Raw genomic sequence first — 12,898 nt, forward strand, 5'->3', positions numbered from 1 at the left:
TAAAGAATCAACTTCAGATTACTGGTCGAGCAAACCTGTGCTAGGATGTTTTGCTCTCTCATGAGTTTCTGCCTCTCTCTGTTGGGGTTCGAGGTGACCACAGACAGCACGTCCTGTCCGTTGTTCGGCACATCGCACACAAAGATGATCAAATCCTCCAAAAGCTTAATAGTAAACCTAAACGTAAAAACGCAAGAGTACGTATGTTTTTAAAACTATAAATGCATATTAGTGATCTAATTTTACTTCCTTGGCTTGAAAGTGACTTCTGTGTGAGCTGTGCTTCATACATTTCTATGCTATTGACAATGGACAATGCTAGTGTGCAAAAAATAAAAAAATAAAATAATAAAAAATAAAATAGGTCCATTGTGACCACACCTTAAGAAATTCAAAGGTCTGCAGAAAGTGTGACGTATACCTGCGTTCATTTGCTATTGCGAAGTTGCTGAACCTCAAAAAATGCACAAACGACTCCAAGACCTTGTTGGCATCATTGGCAAAGTCCAAATCTCTGACTTCTGACATGGGGACAGAATTAATGGAGAACGCCTCCTTGTCCTCCTTCATGTGGCAGGTGCCGATCTGTTCAAATAAACAGAGAAATTACATAAGCTTTCACTTGCAGGACAAATTTTTCTTCAAATAAAAATAAAGGAAATAGAAATACCCTGAGCATAACAGGTCGTTCCTCCTCAACATCAATGGGAATGTTAGTACTGGTCACCCAAGTGTTTGTGCACAAGTTCCTGAGCCTCACATACGAGTTCCTTAAAAAAGGAAGGTACATATTTTCAAGGAATCAAGTTCAAGTTGAGCTTTATTGTCATTCCGCTACATGTGGGGACATACAGTGGAACGAAATGTCGTGCCTCGCAGGACCACGGTGCTACATAAATACAACAAAGTATTTACCCTATACAAACTAAAAAATAGAATATAAAAAATACAAACTATACGAATGCTTCACAAATACTGTACATGTGCAAAGAGAAACATTTTGAGTCAAGCAGCTGGTTGGGGAACAGAGCAGGATGATTTGTAGTGCCTGAGCATGTAAACATACATATATTGCTGAGTCTTTTGTGGGATTGTGTACACGCAGCAGTGTGTGTAAAGTGTCTAGTGCACATAGAGGAGAGTGTGTTACTACAGGTGGTTTGTACAGGCCCACTCACCTGTGTGTAGCACACTTTGAATTGCACAAAAAAAAAAAAGTTTTTTCTTTGGTGTGGTAAGGTTGGGGGGGGGGGTCCATGTTTCAGCAGGTAGGGGTTTGCATGGGGTTTCAGAGGGGGGCGGGGTGGTTTGAGTTCAGGGCTCTCACAGCCTGGGGGAAAAAGCTGTCAACTAACCTCTAAAAGCACTTCATCATGATTGGAGTCAGTGCTATGGGACGGTAGTCATTTAGACAGGTCACAGGTGATTTCTTTGGTACCGGTATGATTGTTGTGGATTTGAAACACGTGGGGACGACTGCCTGGCTCAGCGAGGTGTTGAAGATATCTGTTAGGACATCTGTCAGCTGTGCAGCACAGTCTCTCAGAACACGGCCAGGTATGTTGTCAGGACCCGCAGCCTTGCGTGGGTTAATCCTAGACAGGGTCTTCCTTACGTCGGCTGGAGACAGACAGAGCGCCCGGTCGTTGGGAGGTGTGGGCAGTTTGTGCAGGGGTGTCATTCTGCATTTCAAACCGTGAATAAAAGTGGTTGAGTGCATCGGGGAGGGATGTGTCCTCATCACAGGCCTGTGGCGGGGGCTTGTAGTCAGTGATGGTCTGAATGGCTTGCCACAGGCTCCGTGTGTCTCTGCTGTCTGTGAAGTGATTGTTGATTTTTTGAGCATATGACCGTTTTGCATTTTTAATGCCACAGGACAGACTGGCTCTTGCTGTTTTGAGGGCTGCTTTATCTCCTGATCTGAATGCTTCATCTCTGGTCTTTAGCAGCCCACAAACCTCTGCTGTCAAATCAAACCCATGACCTTGCGATTGTTGGCATCATACTGAATTTTCAGCTACAGGAAATACCCAACAGTACATTTGGCATAGTGTGGACTCCTATCCCATCGACAGCACTTAATGGGGACTTGAATAAAAACTAATCTGGACAAATGGTTTCATAAGTATATTTTAAAATCTAAATGGTTGCTCTAAAAAGGCTTCGTGAGCACTTGAATACATTGGAAGCACTTGTTCTACAATCATTACTCTGATTCAAACCCTTACTGCTGCGTTTTCACACCTACATCTCTTAGCTTGCACTTCTAGCCAATTTTGGTGCTAATTTGGAGCTTGTCTCTTTAGGGTGGATTGCTTGTACCGTTCCCCTGGGTTTGTTAACCACATAAGTGTTTTTCATTGTAATTTCATGTTTTCATGATTGAAAGTCATTTTAGTGTACAGGAACTAACCTGGGTACTAGGCAGTCTGCCCTCTGTAAGGTGGTGGCGTCCAGTTCAAATAGAGAGGCAATGTCATTGCTGAGGGGCACTGCAAGAAGGCTGTAGGGGATCTTTTCAGCCAGCCACTTCTTTTTATAGTACACAGTTTCTGCGTTGGTCTGAGGTTTGCACAGAGAGACAAGGGAAGGTCACATTGGTGTATAAAAAACCCACATGACAACGCAAGTAACACCAAGTCTACATGTACTGTAACATTATTACTAGTTTTAAATACCAGTTTGCACTTATGGGTTACTGTATGTAACATGTTCCTGAATTTTTCTATTTTCTTTCATTATTTGAAAAATTAAATGATATTGAGAAATATTCATGGTGAAACCACAAACCAAGGTTATTATTGTATTATATTAACTAAAATTTGAAAGTAAAGTAAAACATTGTTTTTTACATCAATATTGATGCTATTAAAATAGGAAAAATCTTAAATGTATTATATTTTAGCCAGTTGACAAGGAACTGTTTTTCATTTTCATTGATGTACTAAAATAAACTAAAACTTAAATATTTTTTTTTATAAAACAACAGACATTAAAAACAAAAACTAACAGAAATGACAAACACAACAAAATGACTGAATGGAATTAAAATGGAAAACAAAAATAAACTAATTTAAATGACTAATAAAAACTAAAATAGTATCTCAATAATAGTAAATACAAACTGTCACCACTCAATAATAAAATAAAATATTTATAGTAGTGCAGTTCCAATGGAGGTCTATGGAGCAGAGCATTTAAAAGCAGAAATAGGCAACTTTTATTTTTGTTAAACCTCTTTGCTGGCAATGGCATTACAAAGTCATAACAGGATTCAAAGGCTGCATACGACAAAACAAGATTGCAAACAATTTGACCACACTAATCTCATGTTGAAACTTACAATGTTCATGTCACACCATAAAAGAGTGTGTTTAAACATTGGTTGTGCACTACTGTAAAAATATTTTTGCTTGTTTTTAAAAACCTGGAAACTTTTCATCGACAGTATTGAACCTGCAATTCCTACAATGGCCACAGCCCAAAAAAATCCAGAGAAAAACGCAGAGGTCATCTACAGTGAGGATATTATGCAGGACTGCATCTGTGGCACAGACTGTTTTCACTGGAGCTTTTTGATGGAGGGCTATTTGGAGAGCAGCATTATAAATTCTCCTCTGCTCTGACTCTCTGCAGCTCCTCTGACTCACTCCTCCACTGAAGCAGACGGCACGTCTGCCTGACTCTCACGGGGCACCCCCAGATTCAGACATTATGTAAGGAGCCCCCTCTGCGAGTGTGCGTGCGTGAGTGTGTTTGTCTGTGAGGCTGCTGAAGCAGAATGCTAATACAGCGGAAAGGTGCAGTGAGAGATACAGGCGGAAGAAAAAAAATCTCTGGAGAGTAGGAGGACGGTAGTTGTGCGAGTCTGTCTGTTGCAGCGTGAAGGAGGGGAGAGAAGCAGATTACGTAATAGCGAAGTTGTGCAGGAGAGTTGGGCTGAGCCGCAATGCTGTGTAGACGAGACAGAACGGGTTCTGTTTACTTCAGTAGAGCGAGTCAGACACAAAACGTAAAATACAGTTCAACACAATCAGCAAATGTTGTTCAAACTTCTGTCACATTGTGTGGTGACTGTGGGGGGAAAGGGTGTGTGTATTCTGAAGATAATAATAATCTTCTGTGGAACTCTCGGAGTCTGACTTACCTCGTTTTTGGTGCCGATACTGTCGGTACGATCTTTGAAATCAGGATTCACCTGAAACAGAAGCAGAAGTGTTCATGAAGGGCTTATGGAATACACACAGACACAAAGAGGGGTTGTTTAATAATTTTGATCTTGGACAATAACCCCTCTGTCTGCCTTGTGCACAGTGGATGGCTGAGACTGATTCTGCACCACTGTGACAATAACATTGAGAAGGCTGCCACCTGCAGCCCATCTTCTGCACTTTTAAAAGTATAACAAAATAATGATACACTTCTCCAAAAGAACATTTTACTGTTCAGAGGTAAATCTTAGTTTAGAATACTTAATAATAATGTTACATTTTATATAGCGCTTTTCTGGGTACTCAAAGCACTTTACATGGAAGGGGGGAATCTCCTCATCCACCACCAATGTGCAGCATCCACCTGAATGATGCGACAGCAGCACGCCCACCACACACACCAGCTTACTGGTGGAGAGGAGACAGAGTGATGCAGCCAATCAGTGTATGGGGATGATTAGGAGGCCATGATGGTTAGAGGCCAATGGGCAAATTTGGCCAGGATGCTTGACTATAAAAATTACATGTATTCTACTATTCAAAAGTTTGGGATTGTTAAGATTGTTTTGGAAAAAAAGGGGCATTTATTTGATCAGGAATACAGTAAAAACAGCAGTATTGTAAATATTATTATAAATAAAATATTAAAATAAAAATGGTAATTTATCCTAAAACAAAATCTATTCCTTTGATGGTAAAGCTGCATTTTCGACAGCCATTACTCCAGATTTCAGTGTCACATCATTTTAATGCAGATTGGTGTTCATTAATGCATAATGATGGTAATAAAGCAGCTGTGCTACTTAATATTTGTGTCATAACTCTGATGCATTTAAAATTACAAATTCTTTGTAACAGTGTAAAAGTACGGTCCCTTTCGATCAATTTAATGTTTTTGCTGAATTAAAGTAACAAAAAAAAAAAAAAGTATTGACCTTAAATGTGGCAAACACTACTGTTTAAGTTTAAGTATTCATTTCGTCTCAGATGTTTCTCCAAAATTGAGACTACTGTTGACATTCAGTACAAATACAGAGCTCTGGACCCTTTTCACAGTCTGTGATGACACATTTCCACTTAACATTGCAAATCTACCAAAGCATTTTTATTTTTTTTATTACTGTACATTTATAACCCTATACTTTGTGTTTTCTTACCTTGGCATTATATTACAAAAAACGTGTTAAAGGTTTAGTTCACCCAAAAATGGTGAACTAAACTTCACTTAAATTAAAATTCTTTCATTAATTACTCACCCCCATGTCGTTTCAAACCCATAAAACCTCCGTTCATCTTTGGAACACAAATTAAGATATTTTTTATGGAATCTGGGAGCTGTCTGACCCTCCCATAGACAGCAAAACAACTGAAATGGTAACATCAGGGGTTCGACCGTAATTTTACGAAGCTGCGAGAATACTTTTATTGCCCAAAAGAAAAAAAAAAAAAAAAAGACGACTTTATTCAACAATTCATCTCCTCCACGTCACCCTAGTGCCATTTTGGATAGTATCCGCTGGACGGAAATATATGTACGCTACTCTGTGTCAGCTCAGCTGTGTCAAGCGGATACGTTGTTTTCGTTCAGATCAAATCACAACAACGTAGGAAACATATCCGGCGTGACGCAGCTAACACAGAACAGCATTCTCTGTTTACGTCCAGCGGATACTCTCCAAAATGGCGCTAGGGTGACGCGGAGGAGTCGAATTGTTGAATAAAGTCGTTATTTTCTTTCTTTCGCGCTATAAAAGTATTCTCGTAGCTTCATAAAATTACGGTTGAACCCCTGTTGTCAAATGGAGTATTTTATTATTCTGGACTTGGGAACATTTCAGTTGTTTTGTTGTCTATGGGAGGGTCAGACAGCTCTCAGATTCCATCAAAAGTATCTTAATTTGTGTTCTGAAAATGAACGAAGGTCTTACAAGTTTGGAATGACATGAGGGTGAGTGATTAATGACAGAATTTTCATTTTTGGGTGAACTAACCCTTTAACACTGCTGCTTGAGTGTTTCTAAAACAATGGCTGAGGAAGTGATGGCAAATCTGAATTCTTTTTCTCTTCTGAGCAACATAATCTCTCAATTGTTTTTTCCTCTTTTGGAAAGTCGTAGAAATGCTATTGTGGATTTTTTTCATATTTGTTGGGATGACTTCCACTTCTGGGAACCCTGGAAATGGGAAGAGTGTCCATAAAATTATTTGGAATATTAAAGTTCAGATAATTTGGTGTTGGGAGAGTTTGATGAGAAATGTTTGAGTTGATATTAAGATCTCCTTAGACTCCTTGCCATCTACAAGAAACAATAGAGATTTCAGAAAGAAGTGCTAATGCATTCTGACATTCTTCTGATATCAGCATTCAGATAATATGTTATTGGCACACTGGTGTGTTTACTTCTCTAGGAAAAGCTTCATGCATGCAGCATGCAAATAGATGTAAACCACAGGCATTCACACAAACCACAACATGTCAAACCATATAGTAAACAGCTCTTTAACCATGACTAAATAATGCAAAACAGGCAGAGGGAAAAACTGGATGAGTTTCAGGGAAGGACTAAACAATGTAGACATGGAATGCACACCTCAGCTGCAAGGTAGTGTCCTGTGGCAAGGTGTTTGAAGCGAAACAGGCTGTTCCAATGGGCAGCTCCTCCTCTGCAGGGATCATAGTGGACAACCTGAAGCACACAGGACAGGATAAGAGACTCCAGATTAATTCTGTACTGCATGGTATTGTTCTAACTTCTGAATAAGAACATATAAACCATAAAATGTTATGATTACACTAAGTTTGTGAACAAGAAAAACATACATACCTCCACTTCCCATAGTGCTTTTGAACTGGTGGCGGAGGTTGCTGATTGGCGGAGAGTGGTTCTTAAGAAGACATACTGCTGCTTTTTGTACTCATCACAAGTAAGAAACTTTTCTTGCTCGGCATGAAACAACCTCACCACATCCCCCTGAGTGAAAGAGACAAATGATTAGAGAGATATTATAAACCACATTCAACACAAAACTAACCTAAATCTATACATCACTCTCCACATATGTAATAAACCACAACATAAGACTCACCCCTTTTAATACGTCATCTCTGTATTCACTGAATTTCATGAACAGAGTGACCTTCCAACTGGTGTTGCAGTTCAAAGCGTTAACCTGACAGACCGGAAATACAAAACACACATCTTTATTTCCATTACTTTTTCATGACCTTTCTTTTTATTTCCATTTATTTGTGACGGATTCATTGAAAAGAACCAACACAAATCTCACAAATGAAACATTTCCACAGCTTTGTTATAGAAACTTATTGACTTATGACTTATTGATTTAGAACATTTGATCAACTTTCATGATTTTTCCAAGCCTGGAATCCAAAATTTCCCGCACATTTCCAGGTTTTCCACCACCATGGGAACCAGGTAATTAATAAAGTGCATCAGAAGCTGTGATTCATCATATGATCTCATTAACAGTGCTGTTGAGAACACATCTGGTGTCTGACCTCTTTGCAGCCGCGATTATCCAAGAGTTCGATGTTGCTGGCATGGAGAGGCTGCCCTGCGTTTACAGGCATTAGAACCACTTTATCTCCAACCACCACCTACAAACACATACACATATATAACACTGCATTCAACCTCAGAGGTTTCTGTTGTTTCTCCATTTCAACAATAAAAGAAACCAAATGACATCACATCCTGTGACATGCATAGTTTGGAAACTGGTGTTTTAGACACATTTATACCTGACCCCATGAAATCTGTAAGCATGCCTTTTTTTATGCTAGCATATTAAGTAAGGAGGAGTCAACTGTGTTAAAAGTGAATAAAAACAATGCCACGGATCATAAATTCAATAGAATCAATTATTTAATTCCATTAATTTTATAATAATTGATTAAATAAGCATTTGTACGTTAATAAAGTCGTTCATATGTAAATTATTTACATTTTAGATGCTGTCAATACGTCAATATCGCATGTTTTCATGACGTGCATGCTAATGAAAGTAAATTCACATGTGGTAGAACCACACTTTAAAAAAAGAAAATACTGAAATAACATTAAAATACTTTAGCTAGGGTTAGGTTTAGGATATGAAGGATAAAAAAATAACTTAATTGAGTTAACCGAGCAATGAAAATTTGTAAATTACAGTGACAATGAATGAAGAACAAACTATTTGTACATCAGCTATTAATGTATTACCAATGCAGAGACTACTGTTTATACTATGAATTAACTATGGATTGATTTATACATACTTTATTACTGTGTTCACATAATAATGGTGCCAACAAAATAAAGGCCATGGGATATTAAGAAAAGTATATTGTCAAAGGGGAAAGAAAACTGCACTTGTCAAGCCATTTCATGGGGTCGTTAAATAGCAGATACTAATGACAGAGAAAAATAACAGAACTTGTTTATACTCACACATATATAATATCCATTGCATGCTTAAAGAACTAGTGTAAATGCACAGTTTGTGAGTGAAGTGTTTCTCTATACATAACAGCACACACAACTAATTTCACTCAGAACTCAAGCCACTGACGTCAACAGTGAATCTGAACCTGTATGGATGCCATTTAATAATTCTATTCTGATCTGGAAACTATTTGCATACTAGAGCTGATTGTATTGGAATTTATTTTAATAGTTCAGGCCTGAAAGAAAAAAACCAAGACTGTAACAGGCAGTTAGGGTTGCATGTCACATGCATGTTAGCATGCTGCATACTTCTCTGTGTAAACACACACACACACACACACACACTGCATGCGCCAAATATATTATATACCTTGACGATTCAGTTGCTGAGATGAAAACAAGAGGAGAGACCAGATGAGTTAACAAAACAAAATGTTAATATAATGATGAGAGGTTATTAGCTTTTTTTAAATGGGTAAATGACCCATTACCAATGCTGCAGTCATTTCTTCACTGCATGTTTAAAAAAAGAAAAATATGATAAAAGTCAGAACCTAAACACAGTGATTGTTTCTGAAGTGTTTGTTGTGTTAGTGGAGTGAAGCCTACATTGTCTCCTTCGCTGCGTAGCTTCCAAAAAGGCTGGATGTAGAACCAGGAGCCCTCATTTCCTGAAGGGTCCAGAGATACACGCATGGCATTCTTCTCTAGCAGGGCCGGAAGACGCTTATTCACTGTCAGGTACTTATTACTCTTAATATGGAGAAGCTGAAAATATAAGGACAGCTTACTGTATTAAATATACTGTACCACATATACATTATCATTCAAAAAATTTGGGGTCTATAGGATTTTTTTAATGTATTAAACTGATCAAAAGTGACAGCAAAGACATTTATATATTACCAAAAAATCTATTTTAAATTAATGCTGTTCTTTTGAAATTTCTATTCATTCAATAATCCTGAAAAAAATTTCACTGTTTCCACAAAAATATTAATATTACACATTTCTTTAGCACCAAATCAGCATATTAGAATGATTAAAATTAAAATAAGATGCAAACATGGACCAGTCATAATTAAAAAGTGAACAGTCTGGCTCTGTGAGACTATAATCTGACACTAAACTGAAACTTTCAGTTTATTATCAGATGCTAGACATACATAGCAAGACATGTTTGAATTTCGAAACATGTCTTTGGAAGTAAAACAAGGCCACACACACACACACACACGAATTTCAGTCAAGTCAGTAGCCTTGAAAGCAACTGCAAAACTCAAACGAAGAGGCCTGTGTTGGGTCTAATATGTTTGGCAAAATGTCGGCAACCATGGTTTTTGTATAAGCCCATAGAAACACTTAAATTAAAGTGACCAATCAAACAGGCATTTCTTTCTATCGGTTCTGGAGCCGTATATCACCCACGCTGTCAAACGCCTCTTTGGCCCTTGAGTGGGGCACTGGCAGCCTTGGCAACAGTGTGAAAACAAACAGAATGTTCTTGATGTCCAACCAAAAGTATAAAAAAAACATTTGTTGATAAGAAGAGGGAAGCTTGACTGTACCTGTATAACCCGACTATATTTGACAACCTCTCCCAGCAATTTCTTGTTCTCAGTGTCATTTTGTTTCTGCTCCAGTTCCGCTGCATGCTGCAAAACATAGTAGAAAATACAGAAAACTATAATTAGCAACCCCAAAATGTCTAGTAGTAGAATTCTATTGCATAATCAGTGATGTTAAAGAACTAAGAAGCATATACTGTCAGCATGCAGTGTTATAAGGGCACCTGTAATTTCTTGAAGAGATCTCCCTGTGTGTTGTTCCCATGTTTACCCTGTTTCGCCTTCCAGAACTGTCTCTGTGCAGAGTACCTATTCATAGGACACACCTTGAAGAGACAATCTAGACAACAAAAAGAAAAACAATTCTATTAGGTGCTTTATATAAATATTTCTTAACTTATTTCTATATAATATTATTTGTGTGCATATACATTTCTAATTATATTATATTATATATTAACAATACATATTTTTAAAAATATATAATATAAATAAAAGGCATTGTAAGCGACTGTAACATTTTGAAATTTGACAGACTGTGTCTGAGTTAAATAAAAGGACAGCACTGACAAACACAAGTCTGTCATTTTTACTCGCAAACCAAACAGATCCAGGATTTCTCCTTGATGTGAATGTACTGTGCACAAACAAAATAGTTTGAAGACGACAAACTCAAATACACTTCCTCAAAAGTCCATTTTGGCAAAGTGACAACTGAGCAAATCCAACAGAGTCAGAGTTTATTTGCTAACCGAGCAAAGAACATATATTACATTTAGAAAGACCTTCAGGGAACCACTAAAATGTGTCTACACCAGTGTAAAGGTCTGATTAAAAAAGATTTAAGAACATTTCATATAGAATAAGATCTCTAACTTGGACTATATACATAATTACTGACATTCAGATTACATGAGTTACTGCATAAAGGTAGTCACATTTACCATTATTCAGAATTTTTTTGCAGGCTACATCCAGTCAAAGGATTCCAAGTGATTGGGAATTTCACATTAAGGTGAAACATGTTCCCACAGATTTCAAAACGTGATTTGACGTGTTGACCAACAGAAAGATGCTTGGTTTGAAAGTGACTTGTGCGCTTTATATATTGCTACACTACTGACAACAGACAATGCTAATTTTAACCTGCAAAATTGTGTTTATTATTTTATTTTACCATTATATTAATTTTTCAGTGAACTTTTACTTCAAAAAAAATCACAAGAGTACACAAAAAGCACAAGTTATCACATGGGCGTAGTGTTCAAAAGCGCAGGAAGCTTGTATTGACTTGTAGTGAACATCCCTTTGGAACTAGTGTTTCAACAAAGCCCTCCAACACAAGAGGAAGATAAGAGTTTACAGTTGGTGCTATTTCGGATTGTCCAAATTGCACTTGAGGAACAACACTGTTTATCCACCTCAGCTTACAATTCTAGTCATTAGGCAACAGCCAGGCACCCTACTGAGATCTCATTATAAAGCTGAAGACGTGGCGCTCTGACAGACTGCGTGGCCTTGGCAAGAGCAAAAATTCAGTGTGTAGGAGGCTGTTACTGCTCAAGGGCCGAGTAATTAATCAGTGGCTGAGCAGGTGTTAAGAAACACACACACAGAGAAAACTACAGCTACATATTTACGTTGCCGGTGTTGGGACTTCTTTTGCCTGACACTTTTTGTTGGAACTACAATGCTGGGAAGTAACTAAGCAAAAGTAGCGGTGCTAACTTAACTACATTTGTCTTTAGCTTGTAGCTCAAGTTTTTAAAACAGCGTAACAAGCTTCTTTTTCCACCGACTAGTGTAGTAGCTTGTAGCATACAGTAGCTATAGCTTGACTGTAGTTTAACTACATTAAATTATGAGTATGTTGTAGCTTCATAAGCTGATTTCAAATTAGCTCCCAACACTGTTATATCCATTACAACAGTCCATTGGCTAATAATAGAGCTAATATGTTAGCATTGGGCCATTTAGTGTGATGAATCTTGTCGGACTGACTCACCTCGGAATTTTTTCGGTGGGTTTGTAAGATCCCCAGCCTCTGGATGCACAACACATCGGTCATCCACCAACCTGAAGGGACAAAATATATCTTATGTGAATTTATACATTGAAGGATTTAGTACAGTGTCAAAGACATTCTCAAAAACATGAGAATTTTCATTCAATTAGACTTAGACTTTGTTCAGACAAACAGCAAACTTCAGATATCTTAATATATATAAATTTAATTTGTGACCTTACAGAGGACAAGTGGTTTGGAAAATGGATAGAAATATAATAAATGTTTCATGAACACCAAATCTGCATATTACAATGATTTTTCTGAATGTTACACTAAAGACCAAAACAAATCAGCTTAACTATCACAGGAATAAATTAAACTTTATAGTTTTTTTTTTTTTTTTTTTTTTTAAATAGAATTTGTGTTTTAAAAATTTAACAAAAAAAAAATAGAAAAGTTATTTTACATTGTAATAAACGCCACAATTGTTCTGTTTTTATTGTATATCAATGGCATGCAGCCTTGGTAAGCATAAGAGTCTTTTCAAAAACATTTAAAAAATCTTACCCCAAACTTTTAAATGGTTGCTCGCCGTGAAAAACGAGTATTATGCAAATCCTGCACGCCTTAGTGGAATTTGACTGGTCGACACAATGCTGT

General features: G+C 37.5%; 1 protein-coding gene across 2 annotated transcripts in view; it reads right to left on the reverse strand.

Annotated features, from left to right (window-relative positions):
* Positions 1–12,898, reverse strand: part of itpr2 (inositol 1,4,5-trisphosphate receptor, type 2) — a 90,869-nt gene that overhangs the window by 70,768 nt on the left and 7,203 nt on the right. For both annotated transcript variants that reach the window (XM_079446689.1, XM_079446690.1), the window contains exons 2-14: positions 12,236–12,306; positions 10,455–10,570; positions 10,231–10,317; positions 9,272–9,430; positions 7,732–7,830; positions 7,299–7,382; positions 7,037–7,183; positions 6,803–6,898; positions 4,148–4,198; positions 2,414–2,562; positions 671–770; positions 422–585; positions 36–177 (exon numbers count right to left, since the gene is read on the reverse strand). In XM_079446689.1, the coding sequence (XP_079302815.1) occupies positions 36–177; positions 422–585; positions 671–770; positions 2,414–2,562; positions 4,148–4,198; positions 6,803–6,898; positions 7,037–7,183; positions 7,299–7,382; positions 7,732–7,830; positions 9,272–9,430; positions 10,231–10,317; positions 10,455–10,570; positions 12,236–12,306 (1,465 nt within the window). The remainder of the gene's footprint in view (positions 1–35; positions 178–421; positions 586–670; positions 771–2,413; positions 2,563–4,147; positions 4,199–6,802; positions 6,899–7,036; positions 7,184–7,298; positions 7,383–7,731; positions 7,831–9,271; positions 9,431–10,230; positions 10,318–10,454; positions 10,571–12,235; positions 12,307–12,898) is intronic.

The sequence above is a fragment of the Barbus barbus genome (genome assembly GCF_936440315.1).
Source record: "Barbus barbus genome assembly, chromosome: 22".
Taxonomy (NCBI): domain Eukaryota; kingdom Metazoa; phylum Chordata; class Actinopteri; order Cypriniformes; family Cyprinidae; genus Barbus; species Barbus barbus.